The sequence below is a fragment of the Oncorhynchus nerka genome, linkage group LG15 (genome assembly GCF_034236695.1).
Source record: "Oncorhynchus nerka isolate Pitt River linkage group LG15, Oner_Uvic_2.0, whole genome shotgun sequence".
In the NCBI taxonomy this organism is placed as follows: Eukaryota; Metazoa; Chordata; class Actinopteri; order Salmoniformes; family Salmonidae; genus Oncorhynchus; species Oncorhynchus nerka.
In genome coordinates this window covers 58,555,148-58,580,602 of record NC_088410.1, presented here as the reverse complement: position 1 = coordinate 58,580,602, position 25,455 = coordinate 58,555,148, and the positions used below count along the sequence as shown (strand labels likewise).

Here is a 25,455-nt window from a genome sequence, read left to right as displayed (position 1 = left end):
CTTGCTGCTGACCACGCCCGTGTAAACAGCCTGGTTGGTCACCCTCTGCCTTAGAGTGTCACAGTTTGACAGTGTGTGTGAGTGTGTAGGTATTTTTGTGGGTGGAGCGAGTCTATTTCTGGCCCTGGGCTTGAGAGTCCTGTTGCTCTCTCGTGTTTGAATACATTTTTCTTCAGTTCAAATCAATTCGAAAAACGTTTTGTTTGTTCTTTTGAATGGGCACCATGATGAGGGAAACAGATCCAGTGGGGACAGAGATTGACCTAGGAGACTCTGATGATGAAGACCTTGCCGAAGACCTGGATGATGACCGTGAGGAGCCTCAGCTGCTATGGAAGGCTGAACTGGGGGATGGAATGGATGAAGAGGAGGCTGTGTCCCCGTTAGTTGACGTTAGTGACACCAAGCCCCTGCTGAAAGAAAGAGACCCTAGAGGAGTCAACGACTGTCTGAAGGTATTTCACACAACCATGCATCAATGCATCAACGCAGGCGCTAACTGCTAACAAGACCGCATTTGTTGTGTTAATTTGCATGACTTCATGAATGAGTTCTTTGTGATTTCTGGATTGTCATCTGAAAGGAGTAATGCTGTCACAATAGTAATATTAGGTAATGTGGGGTCAAGCATATAATCTGTCTTAACCCAATTACTAAAACTAGTAAACAGATCTGAAACATTTTATAGTTCTACAATAATACAGTCTGTGGTTTCTCACAGTTGGTTTTCTATGCTTGTACTGCCCTCTTGTGGGCATGTTATTGACTGCACTTATCCATATTTCTTTGAGTGGCGGAAATGTGCAGTAGTTTGAAAGGAAACTGTGGGAACGTCCACCCTGAGACTATGACTCTGCCTTTAGGTGACCTTTGAGGATGTGATAGCGGAGCCGGTGTCAGTGCGTAGCGGAGACAGAGTGTGGATCTGGAGTAATGCCCTGTTCGAGGTCACCAGGGTCTGGATCTACCGGATAGTAACTGTCTTGCTGGCCGTCCCTATATCCATCATCACTGCACTGCTCTTCGCCATCCTCAGCTTCCTACACATATGGTAGGTATATAATATCAGTTCAAGGCCCACTGATAGTATATGAACCATAAATGTTGAAACATGTTGAAATTCTCTCTTCTCTTTTCTTCTCTTGTCTTCTCTTTTCTTCTGTTCCTCCATGTATTCTCTATCTAACCATGATAGGTTATTCAGCCCATGCGTCCATTACATCCTTATTATCACATACTGGCTGCAGAGCCTATGGAGCATCGTACTGGGCATTGGTGTCCGCCCATTCCTCACTAGTGCTGCAAGGTGCCACAGTGGAATCAGACTTCGCCTGACACAGGAATGAAGGAATGATAGAACTTCACACAGGGATAATGGGAAAAACAGGATTGGGAATATGGGATTGTTTATAACATTACCCTACTATGGAATGCCCTCTGGGGAGACTGTCAGTGCTGGACTAAGCTTTGTAGGATGCTCTAGGATCCGACCAGGGGCACAACTACAGGCCTTTTGGTGGATCATGGGACCTTACAGCTGAACTGAGATCAGTGTGATTGATCAAGACTAAAGAAAAGTGTTTATCAAGCTCCAACAAGAAGATTGGTTACCTATTTGAGAAGTTGTCACAAGTGAAGGTGAAAAGGAGAATGTGTAAAGGATGCACAATCATTTAGGGTCAAATTTGTATCTAGTATGAACTGGAAGTGTGCTTTGAAGTGTACTTTTTCCGCATTATGTGATAGCGTTAGATGATTCACTTGTTTGATGACCACATTTAATATAATTCAGATACGGCACTGGAATAATGTGTTGTCTTTATCAAATCTGACCACGCAGTTCAAAATGTGCCTCCGCTATTTTTGTTGTATTGCAGAAAATGTCAAGTTTGTCTTCATCTATTCTGATAAAAATTAAATATATCTTAAATAAAGTGTTATAGATTATGATCAATATATCAATATCAGACCTGTTTTCTTACACAAAATCAATCCATTGAAATATCTCTCATCTTCAAAGAGACACACCCTTTTCTGAAAATCAATGTTGTGCTGAGTACAGAAACTAGATTCAAATAGATGGGTAAAAGAGGCTCTTGTTCATGAATGGTGGTTCAATCCAAATCTTGGATTTATTCATTCACACCCAATCTGCTTTCAGGTGACCTCATTATGTATGATTCGCCTTTCTCATGCTAACATCCAGTAGGATGAACTCCTTGGCCCTCCCTTTATCTTCACTTCACAGCTCAGGGTCTGGACGCATCTCTCTTCATCCTGGAAAGACATCTGTCTTCACCAAAATAGTACATGGGCAGTTCAATGAATTCAACAATAGCACAGGCAAACTCACTGTATTTGAAGTGAACCATGTTTCACAAATTCATACTTTTGTTGTATTTGTATTTATTACGGATCTCCGTTAGCTGCTACCAAGGTAGCTACTCTTCCTGGCTTCTGGCAAAATTAAGGCAGTTATGCAATTTTAAAAACATTACAATACATTCATAACAGATTTCACAACACACTAAGTGTATGCCCTCAGGCCCCTACTCCACTACTGCATATCTACAACACAAAATCCATGTGTGCGTATAGTGCGTATGTTATCATGTGTGTCAATGCATGTGTCTGTGCCTATGTTTGTTTTGCTTCGCAATCACCGCTGTTCCACAAGGTGTATTTTAATCTGATTCTACTGCCTGCATCAGTTACCTGATGTGGAATAGAGTTCCATGTAGTCAATACTCTATGTAGTACTCTGCGCCTCCCATGGTCTGTTCTGGACTTGGAAGAGACCTCTGGTGGCATGTCTTGTGGGGTATGCATGGGTGTCTGAGCTGTGTGCTAGTAATTTAAACAGACAGCTCAGTGCTTTCAACATGTAAATACCTCTCACAAATACAATAAGTGATGAAGTCAATCTCTCCTGCACTTTGAGCCAGGAGAGATTGACATGCATATTATTAATGTTTGCTCTCTGTGTACATCCAAGGGCCAGCCGTGCTAACCTGTTCTGAGCCAATTGCAATTTTCCTACGTCCCTCTTTGTGGCACCTGACCACACGACTGAACAGTAGTCCAGGTGCGACAAAACTAGAGCCTGTAGGACCTGCCTTGTTGTAGTGCTGTTAACCTGTTGCGACGAGCAATCCCGTATACGGGAGCGTAATTATAGCCTCAAGCTCATTACCATAACGCAACGTTAACTATTCATGAAAATCGCAAATGAAATTAAATAAATATATTGGCTCACAAGCTTAGCCTTTTGTTAACAACACTGTCATCTCCGATTTTCAAAAAATGCTTTTCAACTATAGCTACACAAGCATTTGTGTAAGAGTATTGATAGCTAGCATAGCATTAAGCCTAGCATTCAGCAGGCAACATTTTCACAAAAACAAGAAAAGCATTCAAATAAAATCATTTACCTTCGGATGTTTTCAATGAGGAGACTCTCAGTTAGATAGCAAATGTTCAGTTTTTCCAAAAATATTATTTGTGTAGGAGAAATCGCTCCGTACAACGCAAACTTTTTTCCAAATTATCTCCATAATATCGACAGAAACATGGCAAACGTTGTTTAGAATCAATCCTCAAGGTGTTTTTCACATATCTATTCGATGATAAGTCACTCATGGCAGTTTGGTTTCTCCTCTGTTCAAAATGGAAAAATGCACGCACCTGGAGATTACGCAATAGTTTCGACGGAGGACACCGAGCGGACACCTGGTAAATGTAGTCTCTTATGGTCAATTTTCCAATGATATGCCTACAAATACGTCACAATGCTGCAAACACCTTGGGGAAACGACAGAAAGTGTAGGCTCATTCCTTGCGCATTCACAGCCATATAAGGAGACATTGGAACACAACGCCTCAAAAATCTGTCTCACTTCCTGTATGAAATTTCATCTTGGTTTCGCCTGTAACATTAGTTCTGTGGCACTCACAGACAATATCTTTGCAGTTTTGGAAACGTCAGAGTGTTTTCTTTCCAAAGCTGTCAATTATATGCATAGTCGAGCATTTTTTCGTGACAAAATATCTTGTTTAAAATGGGAACGTTTTTCATCCAAAAATGAAATACTGCCCCCAGAGGTTCAAGAGGTTAAGAAGGTAATACAGCGCTTTATTATGGACAGACTTCTCCCCAACTTAGCTACTGTTGTATCAATATGTTTTGACCATCACAGTTTACAATCCAAGGTAACTCCAAGTAGTTTAGTCACCTGAACGTGCCCATTTTCCACATTATTTATGTTTTATTATTTTAGTTTTTGAAATATGTAGGACTAACTTATTCCTTGCCACCCAATCTGAAACTAACTGCAGCTCTTTGTTAAGTGTTGCAATCATTTCAGTCGCTGTAGTAGCTGACATGTATCGTGTTGAGTCATCCCCATACATAGACACACTGGCGTTACTCAAAGCCAGTGCCATGTCATTAGTAAAGTTATAAAAAAGTAAGACAGGTGAACTGGGGAATTCCTGTTTCTATTATGTTGGAGAGGCTTTCATTAAAGAACACCCTCTGTGTTCTGTTAGACAGGTAACTCTTTATCCACAATATAGCAGGTGGTGTAAAGCCGTAACACATACATTTTTCCAGCAGCAGACTATGATCAATAATGTCAAAGGCTGCACTGAAGTCTAAAAAAAAACAGCCCCCACAATCTTTTTAGAATCAATTTCATTTCTCTCAGCTAATCATCTGCCATTGGTATAAACGCTGTGTATGTTGAATATCCATCCCTATAAGTGTACTGAAAGTCTGTTGTCAATTTGTTTACTGTAAAATAGATATGTAACTGGTCAAACAAAATTTTTTCCAAAACTTTACTAAGGGTTGGTAACAGGCTGATTGGTCATACTATTCTTAGGTGGAATGACTTTTGCTTCCCTCCAGGCCTTAGGGCACACCATTTCTAGCAGACCTAAATTTAAGATATTTCAAATAGGAGTAGCAATATTGTCTGCTATTATCCTCAGTAATTTTCCATCCAAGTTGTCAGACCTCGGTGGCTTGTCATTATGGATAGACAACAATCATTTTTTCAACTCTTCCACACTCACTTTACAGAATTCAACATTACAATACTTGTCTTTCATAATTTGGTCAGATATACTTGGATGTGTAGTGTCAGTGTTTGTTGCTGGCATGTCATGCCTAAGTTTGCTAATCAGTCAGTTTTATGATGAATGAGCCATCTGATTCAATGAATGTGTCACGCCCTGACCTTAAAGATCCTTTATTCTCTATTTTGGTTAGGTCGGGGTGTGACTCGGGTGGGCATTCTAGTTGCTTTATTTCTAGGTTGGCTTGGTATGGTTCCCAATCAGAGGCAGCTGTCTCTGATTGGGGATCATATTTAGGCAGCTTTTTCCCACCTGTTTGTTGTGGGATCTTGTTTGTGTATAGTTGCCTTGAGCACTGCACTGCACTGCACGTTCGTTTCTTTCTTCTTTCTTTCTTTTTTTGCCGGTTCACGTTAACCTCTTCAGTCGACCCTCTACTTTTTTGAACATTCTGTTAAAAATCGCGCAACATTTCAGCGCCCTGCTACTCATGCCAGGAATATAGTATATGCATTTGCTTAGTCTGTGTGGATAGAAAACACTCAGACGTTTAAAAAACTGGTTAAATCACTGCTGTGGCTTTACCAGAACGGCATTTACATCGAAAAGCACAGGAAAAACTGATCACTGAAAATGGGAAAATATATCCATGCGCTACTTGATCCCATTGATAAAGGTGAACCACAATTAATTGACTGAGGTTGCAGTACCTACAGCTTCCACACGGTGTCTAGAGTCTTGTCATTTCCCTTCGAGTTTTTTCTTGGTCAAACACATGCAGGACACCGTATCTAATCCGGTCTAGGACCAGATATTTTCGTTGAGTTTCTAGCCGGACATTTTTCCAGACGGACAGCTAATGATCTTTACATCGCCTCCTGATGAATTTTATCGCTTATTAACGTTTACTAATACCTAAAGTTGCATTACAAACGTATTTCGAAGTGTTTTGTGAAAGTTTATCGTCGACTTTTTGAATTTTAAAAAATGACGTTACGTTTTGAAACGATGTTTTTTTCGTTTATCACACAGTCTACATATAACGATATCTAGGCTTTATATGGACCGATTTAATCGAAATAAAGACCCAAATAGTGTTTATGGGACATCTAGGAGTGCCAACAAAGAAGATGGTGAAAGGTAATGAATGTTTTCTATTTTATTGTGCGGTTTGTGTAACGCCGAAATGCTAATTATTTTGTTTACGTCCCCTGTGGGTCTTTTGGGGTGTTGCATGCTATCAGATAATAGCTTCTCATGCTTTCGCCGAAAAGCATTTTAAAAATCTGACTTGTTGCCTGGATTCACAACGAGTGTAGCTTTAATTCGATACCCTGCATGTGTATTTTAATGAACTTTTGAGTTTTAACTAATACTATTAGCATTTAGCGTAGTGCATTTGCATTTCCAGAGCTCTAGTTGGGACGCAAGCGTCCCGAGTAGAAGCAACAGGTTAACTTCTTTGGGGGAGGGGGCAGTATTTTCACGTCCGGATGAAAAGCATGCCCAGAGTAAAGTGCCTGCTACTCAGGCCCAGATGCTAGGATATGCATATTATTAGTAGATTTGGATAGAAACACTCTGAAGTTTCTACAACTGTTTGAATGATGTCTGTGAGTATAACAGAGCTCATATGACAGGCAAAAACCATGTGGCCATGTGCTCAGTCAGGCGTGCGCCGTTGATTATTGAAGTTTATGATAAAAACATCCTAAAGATTTATGTTTCTACGAACTGTAATATAACTTTTTTGACTTTGTCTGGACCTAATGCCTGCGCATTTGGATTACTGTACTAAATGCGCGATCAAAAAGAAGGTATTTGGACATAAATGATGGACATAAATGACAAAACTAACATTTATTGTGGAACTGGGATTCCTGGGAGTGCATTCTGATGAAGAACAAAGGTAAGTGAATATTTATAATGCTATTTTTGACTTTTGTTGACTCCATAACATGGCAGGTATCTGTTTTGCTTGTTTTGGTCTCTGAGCGCCGCTGTACTCAGATTACTCCATGGTGTGCTTTTTCCGTAAAGCTTTTTTGAAATCTGACACATAATCTGACACAGAAGTATATCTTCAATCCCATGCATAACAGTTGTATTTTCATCAACATTTATGATGAGTATTTCTGTAAATTGACGTAGCTGTCTGCACTTTCACCGGATGTTTTGGAGGCAAAACATAACAACATGCCAATGTAAACAGAGATTGTTGGATATAAATATGAACTTTATCAAACAAAACATACATGTACTGTGTAACATGAAGTCCTATGAGTGCCATCTGATGAAGATCATCAAAAGTTAGTGATTCATTTTATCTATATTTCTGCTTCTTGTGACTCCTCTCTTTGGCTGGAAAAATGTCTGTGTTTTTGTGACTAGGTACTGACCTAACATAATCGCATGCTGTGCTTTTGTCGTAAAGCCTTTTTGAAATCGGACACTGTGGTGTGATTAACAAGAAGTTTATCTTTAAAATGGTGTATAATACATGTATGTTTGAGGAATTTTATTTATGAGAGTTCTGTTGTTTGAATTTGGCGCTCTGCACTTTCACCGGATGTTGGTCAGGTGGGACGTTAGTGTCCCACGTACCCTAGAGAGGTTAAATAAAGATGATGAACCCAAACCACACTGCATTTTGGTCCGATTCTTACAACAACGATCGTGTCAGAAGATCCCACCACCCACGGACCAAGCAGCGTGCCCAGGAGGAGCAGGGATCCTGAAACTATCCGCCGCCATTGTCGCAACCCCTATTACCAGCCTGTTCAACCTCTCTTTCATATCGTCCGAGATCCCCAAGGATTGGAAAGCTGCCGCAGTCATCCCCCTCTTCAAAGGGGGAGACACCCTGGACCCAAACTGTTACAGACCTATATCCATCCTGCCCTGCCTATCTAAGGTCTTCGAAAGCCAAGTCAACAAACAGGTCACTGACCATCTCGAATCCCACCGTACCTTCTCCGCTGTGCAATCTGGTTTCCGAGCCGGTCACGGGTGCACCTCAGCCACACTCAAGGTACTAAACGATATCATAACCGCCATCGATAAAAGACAGTACTGTGCAGCCATCTTCATCGACCTTGCCAAGGCCTTCGACTCTGTCAATCACCATATTCTTATCGGCAGACTCAGTAGCCTCGGTTTTTCGGATGACTGCCTTGCCTGGTTCACCAATTACTTTGCAGACAGAGTTCAGTGTGTCAAATCGGAGGGCATGCTGTCTGGTCCTCTGGCAGTCTCTATGGGGGTGCCACAGGGTTCAATTCTCGGGCCGACTCTTTTCTCTGTATATGTCAATGATGTTGCTCTTGCTGTGGGCGATTCCCTGATCCACCTCTACGCAGACGACACCATTCTATATACTTTCGGCCCGTCATTGGACACTGTGCTATCTAACCTCCAAACGAGCTTCAATGCCATACAACACTCCTTCCGTGGCCTCCAACTGCTCTTAAACGCTAGTAAAACCAAATGCATGCTTTTCAACCGATCGCTGCCTGCACCCGCATGCCCGACTAGCATCACCACCCTGGATGGTTCCGACCTTGAATATGTGGACATCTATAAGTACCTAGGTGTCTGGCTAGACTGCAAACTCTCCTTCCAGACTCATATCAAACATCTCCAATCGAAAATCAAATCAAGAGTCAGCTTTCTATTCCGCAACAAAGCCTCCTTCACTCACGCCGCCAAGCTTACCCTAGAAAAACTGACTATCCTACCGATCCTCGACTTCGGCGATGTCATCTACAAAATGGCTTCCAACACTCTACTCAGCAAACTGGATGCAGTCTATCACAGTGCCATCCGTTTTGTCACTAAAGCACCTTATACCACCCACCACTGCGACTTGTATGCTCTAGTCGTCTGGCCCTCGCTACATATTCGTCGCCAGACCCACTGGCTCCAGGTCATCTATAAGTCCATGCTAGGTAAAGCTCCGCCTTATCTCAGTTCACTGGTCACGATGGCAACACCCATCCTTAGCACGTGCTCCAGCAGGTGTATCTCACTGATCATCCCTAAAGCCAACACCTCATTCGGCCGCCTTTCGTTCCAGTACTCTGCTGCCTGTGACTGGAACGAATTGCAAAAATCGCTGAAGTTGGAGACTTTTATCTCCCTCATCAACTTCAAACATCAGCTATCTGAGCAGCTAACCGATTGCTGCAGCTGTACATAGTCTATTGGTAAATAGCCCACCCATTTTCACCTACCTCATCCCCACACTGTTTTTATTTATTTACTCTTCTGCTCTTTTGCACACCAATATCTCTACCTGTACATGACCATCTGATCATTTATCACTCCAGTGTTAATCTGCAAAATTGTAATTATTCGCCTACCTCATGCCTTTTGCACACATTGTATATAGACCCCCCCTTTTTTTCTTTTTTTTCTCTACTGTGTTATTGACTTGTTAATTGTTTACTCCATGTGTAACTCTGTGTTGTCTGTTCACACTGCTATGCTTTATCTTGGCCAGGTCGCAGTTGCAAATGAGAACTTGTTCTCAACTAGCCTACCTGGTTAAATAAAGGTGAAATTAAAAATTAAAAATTAAAAACATCCTGGACTTGGGACGAAATATTGGCAGGAAACAAAAGCCTGCCATGGAAGCAGGCGGAAACAGCAAAGGAGGGACAGCGACGACACCAGGGTTCGCGGCCACGTCGTAGGCCCAAGAAGCAGCCTCAAAACCATTTGGGGGCGGCACACGGGGTGGTCGGGCACGAGGTGGTCGGCGACGCTGAGTCAGAGACCATGGAGGAAGCGTTGGATAGATTGAGAGAGGGTGAACAGAGGGGTGAGATGGAGACCTTCGAGGAGTGGTTGGCGAAATGTGAAGAGAGTGAAGCGGAAGAGCTGTTGGTTTGGCTGGAGAGGCAAGACAGGAATAGCGTGTTAGCGGTCCGACACCTCCTGTGCCAGCTCTCTGCACTCGCTTTGAGGAGAGTGTCATCGTTACAGTACAATGTGTGCCGGTTCTCCGCACTGTGTCTCCAGTGCGCCTCCATAGCCCGGCACATCCTGTGCCATCTCCCTGCACTTGCCGTGCGATGGTTGTCATCTGTCCAGGACACGTTGTGCCAGCTCTACGCTCCAGACCTCCAGGGCACCTCCACGGCCCAGTACGTCCTGCACCGGTTCTAAGCACCATGTCTCCAGTGCGCCTCCACAGCCCGGTATGTCCTGTGCCAGCTCCCCGCTCTTGCCGTGCAAAGGTTGTCATCTGTCCTGGACACGTTGTGCCAGTTTTACGCTCCAGATCTACAGTGCGCCTCCACGGCCCATCCCTCTCAACCATACCATTTTTCAATTCTTCATCAATCCACGGGGATTTAACAGTTTGTACAGTCATTTTCTAATTAGGTGCATGCTTATTAGTAACCAGGGAAAAGCAATTTCATATGTGGTAAGTGCAATGTCTGTTTGCTCCTCATTACACACCATGGACCAACAAATATTATTTACATCAACAACATAGGAATCACTACAAAACTTATTGTATGACCTTTTATACACTAAATTAGGCACAACCTTTGGAACTTTGGTTTTCCTAAATATAGCTACTATATTGTGATCATTGCTTTCAAGAACATTTCTGCAGCATTAGTAAAGATCTGATCAATACATGTTGATTCCATTCCTGTGCTGTTTGTAACTACCCTGGTAGGTTGACTGATAACCTGGCACTGGTTACAGTTTAAAGTATTTTCTTGAGTGGGCAGTTTAATGAAAGCCAGTCAATATATAAATCACCCAGAAAATATACCTCTCTGTTGATATCACATACATTATCAAGCATTTCACACATGTTATCCAGATTGCACATGGTGGTCTATAGCAGCCTACCACAAGAATAGGCTTTAGTTGAGGCAGATGAACCTGTAGCCATATTACTTCAGCAGTACTGAACACGTGATCCTCTTTAATCTTCACAGGAATGTGGATCTGAATATAAACGGCAACACCTCCACCAGTGGCATTTCTGTATTTTCTGTAAATGTTATAACATTGTATTGCTACTACTTTCATCAAAGGTATTGTCTAAGGGGGTCTCACAGATAGTCAGAATATGAATCTCATCTGTTACTAGCAAGTTATTAAATTTCATGAACCTTGTTTCCTAAGCTACATATGATTACAACATAATGGTAGTGATGAACTGATCTGGGCTTGTGTCATTGATAAGTCATTGTCTCAACGCAGCCTTATAAGGCTGTGAAAGGATCCAGGGACCCAAATGATTTGGGTGGATCCCATCCTCATAAAATTTGTTTTGTTTCCAAAAGGTATCGAAATTGTCAACAAAAGTTACACCCATTGAGCTGCAATAATCACGTAAGGCAGTGAAGAGAGAGATTCCTGCTAAAACATACAAAGCCATGATTCAGAGAGGGCACAGGGCCAGATATGATGGGTATTTTATTAGTGTCTAGCAGAGAGTCAATCATCTCTTTGAAATTCAGTTTCAGCTGGTGAGAGTTGCCCTTCATAATGTCATTAAAACTCACTACGATAGAATCGATGTCCATGTCTTGGTGTAGTACATTTGGAAGCAGCATAGTAATGTCATTTACTTGAGCTCTGGGAGAGGACATTGTTTTTGCACCAGAAATAGTCACATTTCTTACCATAGATCTGCCCAAAATCAGAGCTGGAGAGAAGGACAAGGAAATCAACTCCCAGGTTTCACAGGATGGTGCAGGCCTCAGACAGATGGAGAAACCCCGCTCGATCCAGAGCAGGGACGGAAGGTTGCCGACATCGACTTCGAATTGGTGGAGAAGGAGTAGGAGTAGGCACAACTGCCACAGACACAGGTACCCCAGAGCAACGAAGGTGCAAGCTCCAGGGCGGCAAAACTATTCGTTGTTTGTATCCGCTCCAGGACTCTCGTTTGGAGTCTAGACTGCTTTGCATGAGGCCGCTGTCTTCGGCTTCCACAGCTCTTGACATGCGACCATCGTTGATCGCCAGGCTCCTCTTACTGTGCTCCTTCGACTCCGCTATCAGATGGGGGAGGAGAGGCAGGAGATGGCTCCCCTGGCGAACCAACTCCGGGCAACACCGGCCAGTCAGATAACGACAAACGACAAGACAGCGATGCGTCCAACATGCGTGAAAGGCATCGAGCCGCTGGTGTAGAAAAGGTCAACATTCCACTCTGCGTTTTCAACTATTTCTTACGTAGGCTGTCTACCTGCGTAATCAAGGAAGCCACCTCAAGCCTATAATCCTCGGCAAGCAATCAATTGCCCCATTGGAACTCTGAGTGATCCAGTTTGTTCCCGAAACAAAGCATAGTAGATACAGCTCCCATAGGATAACTCATATGAGACTAACTTCGTGAGCATGATGGCTAATGTTAGCAGCTTGCCAAGGTTAGTGGCTCTTTCAACTAAGCGAGATTCCCGGACAAGCAATAACAGTCCTTTTTATTATTTTGATTTCACCTTTATTTAACCAGGTAGGCCAGTTGAGAACAAGTTCTCATTTACAACTGCGACCTGGCCAAGACAAAGCAAACCAATGCAACAAAAACAACAATACTGTAACGGCTTTCTTCCTGGGAATTAGAGGTGAACCAAAACGCAGAGTGGTTATAGTTCATGGTTCTTTAATAAGAGACACTTGACATGAACTAACTACAAAACAATAAACGCGAAAACCGAAACAGTCCTAACTGGTGCAGAAAACACAAAGACAGGAAACAACCACCCACAAAACCCAACACAAAACAGGCTACCTAAATATGGTTCATAATCAGAGACAATGACTAACACCTGCCTCTGATTGAGAACCATATCAGGCCAAACATAGAAATAGACAAACCAGACACACAACATAGAATGCCCACCCAGCTCACGTCCTGACCAACCCTAAAACAAGGAAAACACACAAGAACTATGGTCAGAACATGACAAACACAGAGGTACACATAAACAAACGTACAGTCAATAACACAATAAAAAAATATATGTACAGTGTGTGCAAATGTAGAAGAGTAGGGAGGTAAGGCAATAAATAGGCCATAAAGGCAAAATAATTACAATTTAGCATTAACAATGGAGTGATAGATGTGCAGATGATTATGTGCAAGTAGAGATACTGGGGTGCAAAAGATCAAGAGGGTAAGTAACAATATGGGGATGAGGTTGTTGGGCGTGCTATTTACAGATGGACTGTGTACAGGTACAGTAATCGGTACGCTACTCTGACAGCTGATGCTTAAAGTTAGAGAGGGAGATATAAGACTCCAGCTTCAGTGATTTTTGCAATTCGCTCCAGTCATTGGCAGCAGAGAACTGGAAGGAAAGGCGACAAAAAGTAGTGTTGGCTTTGGGGATGACCAGTGAAATATACCCGCTGGAGCACGTGCTACGGGAGGTGCTGCTATGGTGACCAGTGAGCTGAGATAAGGTGTGGCTTTACCTAGTAAAGACTTATAGATGACCTGGGGCCAGTGGGTTTGGCAACGAATATGTAGTGAGGGCCAGCCAACAAGAGCATACAGGTCGCAGTGGTGGGTAGTATATGGGGCTTTGGTGACAAAACGGATGGCACTGTGTTAGACTACGACCAGTTTCCTGAGTAGAGTGTTGGAGGCTATTTTGTAAACAACATCGCCGAAGTAAAGGATTGGTAGGATAGTCAGTTTTACGAGGGTATGTTTGGCAGCTTGAGTGGAGGAGGCTTTGTTGTGAGATGCTTAATGTGAGTCTGGAAGGAGAGTCTACAGTCTAACCAGACACCTAGGTATTTGTAGTTGTCCACATATTCTAAGTCAGAACCATCCAGAGTAGTGATGCTAGGCGGGCGGGAAAGTGCGGGCAGCAATCGGTTGGAGAGCATGCACTTAGTTTTACTAGCATTTAAAAGCAGTTGGAGGCAACGGAAGGAGTGTTGTATGGCATTGAAATTCGTTTGGAGGTTTGTTAGCACAGTGTCCAAAGAAGGTATATGTACTGTATACAGAATGGTGTCGTCTACGTAGATGTGGATCAGAGAATCAACAGCAGCAAGAGCGACTTCATTGATATATACAGAGAAAAGATTCGGCCCGAGAAATGAACCCTGTGGCACCCCCATAGAGACTGCCAGAGGTCCGGACAAAAAGCCCTCCGATTTGACACACTGAACTCTATCTGTGAAGTAGTTGGTGAACCAGGCGAGGCAGTCATTTGAGAAGCCAAGGCTGTTGAGTCTGCCGATAGGAATGTGGTGATTGACAGAGTAGAAAGCCTTGTCCAGGTCGATGAAGACGACTGCACAGTACTGTCTTTTATCAATGGCGATTATCATATCGTTTAGGACCTCGAGCGTGGCTGAGATGCACTCATTACCAGCTCGGAAACCAGATTGCATCGTGGAGAAGGTACGGTGGGATTTGAAATTGTCTGTGATTTGTTTGTTAACTTGGCTTTCGAAGATTTTAGAAAGGCAGGGCAGGATGTATATAGTTCTATAACAGTTTGGGTCTAGAATGTCTCCCCATTTGAAGAGGGGGATGACTGCGGCAGCTTTCCAATCTTTGGGGATCTCAGACCATTTCGAAGGTTGAACAGACTAGTAATAGGGGTTGCAACAATTTCGGCTGATAATTTTAGAAACATAGGGTCAAAATTGTCTAGCCCAGCTGATTTGTAGGAATCCATATTTTGCAGCTCTTTCAGAATATCAGCTGTCTGGATTTGGCTGAAGGAGAAGCGGGGAGGAGGGGGGGGGGCTGGGCAAGTTGCAGCAGGGGGTGCTGAGATGTTGGACGGGGTAGGGATAGCCAGGTGGAAAGCATGGCCAGCCTTAGGAAAATGCTTATTGAAATGATCGATTATCGTAGATTTATCGGGAGTGACAGTGTTTCCTAGCCTCAGTAAAATGGGCTGCTGGGAGAGGGTGCTCTTTTTCTCCATGGACTTTACAGTGTCCCAAACATTTTGGAATTAGTGCTACGGGATGCAAATTTCTGTTTGAAAAAGCTTTTCTTAGCTTTCCTAACTAACTGAGTATATTGGTTCCTGACTTACCTGAAAAGTTGCTAATTGCTAATGCAGAACGCCCCAGGATGTCAAGGTTCTACATTTTTTGAATGGGGCATGCTTATTTAAGATGGTGAGGAAAGCACTTTTAAAGAGCAACCAGGAATCCTCTACTGATGGAATGAGGTCAATATCCTTCCAGGATACCCGGGCCAGGTCGATTAGAAAGGCCTGCTCGCTGAAGTGTTTTAGGGAGCGTTTGACTGTGATGGGGGGTGGTCGTTTGACCGCGGACCCATTACGCACACAGGCAATGAGGCAGTGTTTACTGAGATCCTGGTTGAAGACAGAGGTGTATTTAGAGGGCAAGTTGGTCAGTATGATATCTAAGAGGGTGCCCATGGTTACGGATTTAGGGTGGTACCTGGTAGGTTCCTTGATAATTTGTGTGAGATTGAGGGCATCTAGCTTAGATTGTAGGACGGCCGAGGTGTTAAGGATCTGCCATTTTAGGTCACCTAACTCTGAAGATAGATGGGGAACAGGGAGAGTCTTGTTTCTGGAAAGGTGCATTTTTTATAGTAGAAGCTTGAGTTGTTTGGGCACAGACCTGAATAGTATGACAGAACTCTGCAGACTATCTCTGCAGTAGATTGCAACTCCGCCCCCTTTGGCAGTTGTATCTTGTGGGAAAATGTTTTAGTTAGTGATGGAAAATTCAGGATTTTTGGTGGCCTTCCTAAGCCAGGCTTCAGACAAGGCTAGGATGTTCAGGTTGGCAGAGTGTGCTAAAGCAGTGAATAAAGCAAACTTTGGGAGCAGGCTTCTAATGTTAACATGCATGAAATGAAGGATTGTATGGTTACAGAAGTCAACAAATGAGAGCGCCTGGGGAATGGGAGTGGTGCTCGGTGCTGCAGGGCCCGGGTTAACCTTGACATCACCAGAGAAACAGAGTAGGATAAGGGTACGGCTAAAGGCTATAAGAACTGGTCGTCTAGTGCGTTCGGAACAGAGAGTAAAAGAAGTAGATTTCTCTGTGCGGAATAATAAATTCAAGGCATAATGTACAGACAAGGGTATGGTAGGATGTGAGTACAGTGGAGGTAAATCTAGGTATTGAGTGACGATGAGAGAGGTTTTGTCTCTAGAGACACCATTTAAGCCAGGTGAGGTATGTGTGTGTGTGGGGGGGGGGGTGAAACAAAAGGGCTAGCTAAGGCATATTGAGCAGGGCTGGAGGCTCTACAGTGAAATAATACAATAATCACTAACCAAAACATCAATAGACAAGACATATTGACATGTGGCATGTGTAGCTGAGTGATCATAGGGTCCAGTGAGTAGCAATAGATGAGTCAAGGAGCCAATTCAGTAGTCGCTAATATGCTAGGCGAGCTGGAGACACGGCGATTCAGACAGCTAGCGGGCCGGGGATAGCAGATGGGCCTCCGGGGCCGTCGCAACGGAAGAGCCTGTTGAGACCACCTCGAACGGTTACGTCGGCAGACCAGTTGTGATGGATCGGTGGGGCTCCGTGTCGGCAGTAAAGGGTCCAGGCCAATTGGCAAAAGAGGTATTGTAGCCCAAGAATTGGCTGATGGACCTCTTCGGCTAGAGACGGGCCTAGCTCGAGGCTAACTGGTGCTTGCTTCGGGACAGAGACATTAGCCAGGAGTAGCCACTCAGATAGCAGCTAGCTAGCTGTGATGTTCCTGTGTAAAGGTTCAGCGCTTGCTGTAGGAATCCGGAGATGTGGTAGAGAAAAACCAGTCCGATATGCTCTGGGATGATATCGCGCTGTGCAGACTGGCAGGAATTGACTGGGCCGAGGCTGGCTGATGTCCGAGTTAACGGTGATGACCGCTAGCAGTGGCTAACTGACTACTAGCTAGTAGCTAGTTAGCTGACTAGCTCTGATGGGGGTTCCGGTTCTAAAGTATAACAAATAGCAGATCCGTACCACATTGGGTGAGGCGGATATCAGGAGAGTATGTTCGGTCTGTAGATGGAAATTGAGATTACGTAGCCGGAGTCCATGCAAAAACAAGTTTGAATGTGGTTGGTTTGAATGTAATTTGCTTGAGAATACTGTTCCTGGTAGGCCGTCCTTGTAAAATAAGCATTTGTTCTTAACTGGCCTGCCTAGTTAAATAAAGGTTCAATTTAAAAAATACCCAAATTAGCTGCAATACTCCAGACCTCCTCTATGAGGAGAGGAGGTTGTACTGTACATTTACATTTACATTTAAGTCATTTAGCAGACGCTCTTATCCAGAGCGACTTACAAATTGGTGCATTCACCTTATACTGTACTGATGTTAGCATAAAAAGGCTTGATTTTACATAATCAGATAAGCATGGAGGTGAAGGAATAAATCAAACATTTTGTTTATACGGTACCACTTTTAAAAAACAAAGCAAAATATCATGTTACCCAACCCCATGGATATTATAATCAAGCGAAAGGGGAAACTGTGATTGAAATAAAGCGGATATATTTTTGTTGTTGTTGTAAAGTCATCCTACCATTTTATAACTGTATACTGCAATGGCGATGAAAAGAGTGTCACTTAATTAATGATATGGTTGCTGTGGAAACACAGGTGTGAGTGACAAGAAAAAAACAGGCAGATATTCATGGTATATTCCATCATCAGCAGCATGCTACATCTCCTGCCAAGTTGTGTTTTAGATTAAGGGAAATAATTGTTATGTTGTTTATCACCACACTCTGCTCCCAACTGAAGGTGTAGGAGTCAATGTATCATAGGCCTACATGTCAGTCTCAGATCGTTGCACAGTTCTCTGTCCCAGCAGCAGATCCACCCGCTCAGACATATACTACAAGTCTCTCCATAGAGGGAATAACCAGAACATATCTTGGTAGTGTATCACAAGGCACTATGAATAGATGCCTCATAGAAAGTGTCAAGTTTCAAGTTTTCATAGTTGTATGGGACACGCATGGTATACACCGTCCACTGAAATTATTACTTGCAGGTTCTTTCGCATCAACGCAACAACAATAAGAAATATGAAAAGACAAGAATATGAACATAGAGTAAATGGCACAGTAGAATTGAATAAACATTTTAGCATGAGTATCATACATTGAATGTCACACCGGTGTGTGTGTCTGTGTTTACAATATATTGTCAACACAGCATATGTAGGAAGGGGGACAGGGAATGCATTCAACCAAAATGTGTCTTCCACATTTAACCCAACCCCTCAGAGAAGTGGGGCTGACTTAGTCAATGTTCACGGAGCAATTGTTGGGGATTAACTGCCTTGCTCAAGGGCAGAACGGCAGATTTCAGGGATTCGAACCAGTGACCTTTCAGTTACTGGCCCAACACTCTTAACTGCTAGGCTACCTGCTGCCCCTGTAGTCTATGTGTGTTTGTGTGTTTATGCTATTCTATGGCTACAGTCTGACAGGACATCTAGGGGCTGTCAGTAGTTGCAGCTGCCTGCTGGGTGCTGCTGGAATTCCAGGAGTGACATCACGTGATTGGTGATCCAGAAGCCTGGGCACAGCCACTCCCTGTCCCACTCCCCACTCTGCCCCTTTGACTACTACATCTACTACTGCCCAGCTCCAGGATAGGTAACAGCCCTGCTCAGACCACTCTTCTCAGACCCCTGTACTCTTCCAGGACCTGGGCCCTGCCTTGTACCTCTCTGCCCCCCTCCTCTGACTATCCTATGACCGTGACCATGGCTGACATCAACAACGGTTATGAACAGAAGTTCCAGACGGACAGACATCATAAAGAGATTGACCTGATCAACAGAGACCCCAAGCAAGTTAACGAGGATGTAGTGAAGGTAGGCTACATTACGTGTGTGCGCGTGTGCGTGCGTGTGTGCACCAGATAGCTAAGTATGGGCCTATTGAAGTATTGTCGCCCCGTACTGGACTTGGAAATGCCTTTTTTGTGTCAGTGACAGAGCTTCTGGTTTTACAATTTGTTGTCTCATTGAATAGAGGGTTCCGAGTCAGGTTGGAAGGAGAAGGGCTGGAATCACTCTGTTATATGCGCACATTGGTCTATGTTAATGATTTATTCAGCTATTATTTATTGCTCGTGCTATGGAGTAGCCAGGTGGATATCTTGAGCTGGCAGTGTATCCTTTGGGTTATGATTGTGCCTCATCAAAATGTTCCCTGAAATAGCCTGTATTCCTATAGCGTTTTACCAGGCCAGCTACAGATAGTAGCTCTATTTCTGGGAAGGCCAATGTAAGGGCGTGAGATGCAGTTAAACATGTTTATCTGCCAATACTGCCATCATTGAATTTGTTCTAATCTCGTTATTTTAACATAATGTCTTTGATGGTTTTCTGTGGTATTCTTTGATTTGCTCATTAAGCATTGGCCAGGTCGCAGTTGCAAATGAGAACTTGTTCTCAACTAGCCTACCTGGTAAAATAAAGGTGAAATAAAATAAGAAAAATTCAGCCTTTGTGGTTTTTAAAGCACACATGGGCCTCTGTATAGATATACAGTAAGTGTATTCATAAGTACCGTTCGTGATATCAGATACTGTTCCATTAATTAGATCTGTGACTTTAAAATAGGCAGGATGTTAGAAAGAGAACATCTATGTGTTCATGCGGTGAGAATGTATCCAATTGGCCTGTCTTAAGTGATTTATTAAAGAAACTGTTCAGTGTCTCCAGATTTCTATGAAATCTGACCTAGAATGAATTACCATATAAGTTCAATAATTTTCCTTACAAAAATGGGCAAATATGTATGTTAAAAAGCTTCTCCTGTGTTGGATTAGTCTGGGAGTACTTCAACAACAGAATGGTGTGGGCATATACTGGTCATTAAAATATTAATACGAGTAGACTGCTGATTGAGCAGCTCATCCTCCTCACGAGGATAACGTCATCCTCTGAGGAAATAGCAGACATTTTGAAATGGTCTGTTTGAAATTGTCACAGTTTTCTTTAGGTGAAAGAGAGTCAGACCAAAATGCGGCGTGGCTATTGCGCTCCATGTTTAATAAAAACAAAGTAAACACAAATCAAATATAAAAACGTAACACGAAAACCGAAACAGCCTAATACTGGTGCAAAGTAACACAGAGACAGAACAAAGACAATCACCCACAAAACCCAACACCAAACAGGCTACCTAAATATGGTTCCCAATCAGAGACAAAGACGAACACCTGCCTCTGATTGAGAACCATATCAGGCCAAACATAGAACTAGACATGTAACATAGAATGCCCACTCAGCTCACACCCTGACCAACCAAAACATAGAAACATACAAAGCAAACTATGGTCAGGGTGTGACAGAAATACAAGTTTGAGGTCGGGCTTTTAAAGTGTTGTTTTTTTTGTCCTCTAAAATGTATACTTTGGCCACAAATATGAGTATAGGATGAGTAAAAACTATTTCTGTTTGATATTTTCACTGGACAGTTACTTTAAGATATTTGCTCATGATATAAGTATTTGCATTGGACAGTGAGAGGTTTCACACAATATAATAATGGTTAAGCAACAGTTTTGCGCGAAAAATGATTTATCTAAAAGAAGGTCTAGCTGTGGATGGCTGTAGCATGATGTACTACAATACCCATAATGCTTTGAGTAATACATTAGGTTTTATTTTAGTACAGATGTGCCTGAAGCTAGCATAATGGTGTCTTGTCTAATTGGCATTTGTGTCAGAAGTGGAATCCTGATATCAATTACAATGGCCTCTCTGTCTCCAACTGCAGGTAGACTTTGAGGACGTGATCGCTGAGCCTGACGGGACTCACAGTCTGGACGGGGTGTGGAAGGCCAGTTACACCACCTTCACTGTGTCCAAATACTGGTGCTACCGTATCCTGTCTGCCATTTTGGGGATCCCCATGGCTCTACTGTGGGGCTTCCTATTTGCCTGCCTCTCCTTCTGCCACATCTGGGCTGTGGTGCCATGCATTAAGAGCTGCATGATAGAGTCCCAGTGTTTCAGCCGTATCTACTCCCTGGCCATACACATCTTCTGCGACCCGCTATTTGAAGCCCTGGGAAAGATATTCTCAAGTGTTCGGGTGGTGCTACAGAAGGATGTGTAAGGTTCAGAAGCATGGGTCAGATTAATAATTGGATAGGGTAGTGATGGTGCTGCACCGTCTACTCTCCACTCTAAAGTAGGTCACTTCCCTGGCCACATGTCTGGTTGCTGATGCTGGATCTGAGTCTGACTCATTTTCCAAAAAGAGCTTGTGATTGATAGAGATTAGTGTGTTCAATCGGAAGACAAAAAGAATAGTGCTCTTCATTTGACCTCTCTTTTGTTGATGAGAATTGCAAATGTTTAGTGTATTCAAGGTTTAAAATGCCTTCTAAAAATTTAAATTTCCACTTTAAAATGTCAGAATTTACTTTAAAAATGTTTCAAGTTCCTGTTGTTGCAGGATTATTTTCCTGCTGTGGCAAACTGCCTTAAAATAAGGTCCTACTGTACATTTGTACATGTAGATGGGGGTTCAATTATGGTCTATACAACATGGTACACTACAAAAAACACTCATCCATGATTGATTTAATGGTATTCCATACTTTATTTTACAAACTTTATAATAAAAAAAAAGATATATTGTCTTTTCTTTTTAGTCATTTGTCACACATTGATTCTACAACAAATGAATTGTTTATTGTTACAGTTAGCTGTTATGTCAGTCTTTAGTGCTAGTTGCCTACAGTACGTAATTGATATAGAAAATATTTAGTGAAAGAATTCCCAGTATGTTCAGGCAAGGGTGAGGCCAGATGGATCTACACACTCATGTCTTAGTACCAATGGGGAACATTATATCTAATGTATCTATTTGTTGAATGATATGGAAATGCAATCTATAGGAACTGACAGCATGTTTAGCCATAACAGAAAATAATCTTATGACCCAGAGATGAAATGTATAAAGACGCCACGTTTGGTCTTATTCAACCCAGGTAACCATCAACAAAGGATGAGGAATATTCTGTTATCTGATCCAAAGATCAAAATCCAATTTTAGTTAAAGATTTTTATTTTTATTTTTAAAAAACAGGAAGGCCCACACACTGTTTATGCTCCCAATTCACTGCTTTATTGACAATGACTGAGTGCTCACATCCTAAAATCTAAACATTTCACCTCACATGACCATTACGCATGGTGGGTGGGGAAACAATTCAATTCACATTTGCGCATAATCACAGAGGTGCATATGGTCATAACGGGTTATATAGATACAAATCTGTTCAAGTTCCTACACAACAGTAAAAAAAATGAGATTACATTGGAAACTGTTGGAATACCCGCCCATATGACCAATATGCGCATGACAAGTGGTGGCAGTAGATATAATTAGAGTGACCTATTTCAAAAACAACTTGTGTACCTCTAATAATTTTATATGAATGAGATGGGCACATGTAGTAAAATCAGAAAATCTAATATATACATATTTACAAAATCACCAAGTGGAGACAGTGTCATCACTCCATGGTACGCTCCAAACATGGACCTGTAAGCACAGATTAAAGGTTATAACCGACCCCCGGGTCATGTTCATTAGGCATCAAATGGGGAAAAAGGATTGAAACACGGAGTGACTACCTGGACTTGTCCAATACGAAACAGTCATTTTAGTTTTTCATTGCAAAACATTTTGTGCTACCTGGACATTTTAGTGCCCTAAAGAACACTACCCAGCTTCAGAGTAATCCACACATTTTTTAAAGACATAAACCTTTTTGGCCACTAGGTAAAACTTTATGGTACGTTCTCCAGCCTCTGCATGTTGTTCAATGCTATCTGGCAGGGAGTGACTTGATCTGAATCATAGACATTGAGAGGACTTGAGTAAAACAAGACCTTTACAAACATGACACCTTATTCATTAATTCGTTCATTCATTCATTCATACTGACAACAATCTGACTACTTATTAACTTATTTAGTGTGGATGGACCAAGCTCCTCTATCTATGCATTAAGAAGAACAGAAAATTAAGCACACACAAATCCTTTATTTTTTTCTCATACATTAGTGATACATTTATTCTATTTACATTGAAATAAATAATTGATATAAACGGAATCTTTACTTCCTGAATATATTGTGAACACTGTACGGCAGAGGTCTCCAACAGGTAGATCGCTAGCTACCAATTAGCTCTCAGCCCACCTATGAGTACCTCGCCAAGCAATTCTGAAAGTACATGCAATTTTTTAATGTGTTCCATCACAAACTTCCATCAACACAAAGCTACTATCCAATCAAAGCCAAATTGACATTATCCCACTACTGGTTAGCCTCTATTGCTTGTAAAGCCAATGGTAACACAATATCTACCACTTCATTTCCAGCAATATTTCCTGTCTGTCCATTTGGTGCGTGCATTTGGCTATCATCCTGTATGTAGCCAGTTATCGATGCTAATGATAACCATCTAGTGGGTAGTTAACTGCAAAGTAGGCTTACCGCTGCAACCTGGTCTCAGAGCATTTTGTTTTATTCTATACTTAAATCCGGGACACCCCATTTAGTATGATATGTTATGTTTCGAATGGTATTTATTAATTTGTGGATGTATATCACCAATTTCGTATTGTATGTTACGAATTACAATTTGTATTATATGTTACTAATTTGCAAAACATATGATATGTTATGAATTCTAGCTAGGTGGTGAGGTGGCTATCGTCAGCTAGCTTGCTAACATTAACTAGGCTAGGGGTTAGGGGTTAGGGTTAAGTTTATGAGTTATGAGTTAGGTTAAAGGGTTAAGGTTAGGGGAAGGGTTGGCTAAAAGAGTTAAGGTTAGGGTTAGGGGAAGAGTTAGCTAAAAGGGTTGAGGTTAGGGTTAGGGTTCGTGGGAAGGGTTGGCTAGCATGCTAAGTAATTGCAAAGTAGCTAAAAAGTATTAAGTAGTTGATTCAAACTCACAACCTTTGGGTTGCTAGACGTTCGCTTTATACGCCTACCCCACTTTCGTTGTTGCCTTAAGTAACCATCTGTCTTATGTAACCATACCAAACGTAACATACAGTATCATACTAATTTGAGTGTCCCGGATTTACATTTACTGTGTTACCTCTAGTCTATAAGACCAGGCTGGCTTACCTGATATAAAGGTATTATGACAATTTGCATCAATTGGGTGGCCATTGCTGCAGCACTACACTTAACAGGAGAAGATCGCTAGACCAACACATTCCTCTCCTACTTAAAAACAGATACATTGGACCTTTATCTCAAAATCAAATCATTTCTGAGTAACAATTAAGTACCTTGCTGTGATTGTTTCCGAATTAAATATTCAAAAAGAAGAAAATAAAATAGCTTCTTAACAAAGACCAATTTCTCGAGCAATAATTTAACTAGGACTGTCTAGGAGTGGTCTGAGTGGGGAGGGGAAAACTGAAAATGTGCTGTTATTGACAGAAAGGTTTGGAAATGTCTTTCTTATTGGTCTATTAACTAATTGCCTGCATGGTTATGTCACCATGGAAGGTCAAAATAGTCTGAAATTTCAGGCAGTCTTACACATCATTTTCAAAATTTTATCGGGCCCCATTAGAGTTGTTTATTAACCATTATTTTAAAGGTATATTGACAAAAAAAAACACGTCTTGTACACCGAGGAGTAAAACGAATAGCCTATTTAAAAGCTATGAAATTCAATTGTAGCTCGCAACGTTTCATAAAAAAATTAAATAAAGTCGCTCCCACGCTAGAAAAAGTTGGCGAAACCTACTGGAAAGGTGAATGAGCAGATACATATATACACAAAATAACACCTGCGTTGATCTACTGTAATCACTCACACAACAATAAAGAAAAAATATACATGTGTTGGAGCACATTTCAAAGCATATGCACGTTTATTATTTTACAAAGCTACAGTGTAACTTACATTGCGTCAGAAATTGAGCCCTATTCCTCTACACTACATTTTTACCAGAACCCTATATGCCCAGGTCAAAAGTAGTGCAGTGTATAGGGAAAAAGGTGCAAATTGGGACACACAGCCTTAGATAAATAACAATAAAGTGTCTTTAATATCCCCTCCATGGTTTGAAGATATAGGCAATCTAATCTAACATCTCTCTGTGTAGAGATCAATAACAATGCAATATCCCTGGCTGAGCAGTAAGGTCACCAAGAGAACAGGTTTCATTGTGAAACTTCATTCTATTTCCCATTTTGTTATTGTGGTGACTGAAAGGTCAGCTTGGTGTGTGAATAAGCTCTGCTGAGTTTCTCTACCTAGACCTGAGAAATACAGAGAGTAATAGAGTTGTGTGTAGAAACAAATCTTACGTCAAGTGAATATAATAAGAATTCAATATAACCTTTTTGCTGAAGAAGA

At 42.0% G+C, this 25,455-nt stretch overlaps 1 protein-coding gene across 1 annotated transcript; it reads left to right on the top strand.

Moving 5' to 3' along the window:
• Positions 1 to 21,697, top strand: LOC115142966 (uncharacterized). The gene is made up of 4 exons (XM_029682881.2): positions 1 to 455; positions 864 to 1,051; positions 18,740 to 18,911; positions 20,827 to 21,697. The coding sequence occupies exons 1-4, from the start codon at positions 216 to 218 to the stop codon at positions 21,166 to 21,168; spliced, it is 942 nt and encodes a 313-aa protein (XP_029538741.1). The 5' UTR covers positions 1 to 215; the 3' UTR covers positions 21,169 to 21,697.
• Positions 21,698 to 25,455: the final 3,758 nt, after the last annotated feature.

Coding starts and splice junctions, on each gene's coding strand:
- LOC115142966 (XM_029682881.2), top strand. CDS start 216: ATGGGCACCATGATGAGGGAAACAGATCCAGTGGGGACAGAGATTGAC. Junction 1,052..18,739: donor CTCAGCTTCCTACACATATG/GTAGGTATATAA, acceptor GTACTCTTCCAG/GACCTGGGCCCTGCCTTGTA. Junction 18,912..20,826: donor TTAACGAGGATGTAGTGAAG/GTAGGCTACATT, acceptor CTCCAACTGCAG/GTAGACTTTGAGGACGTGAT.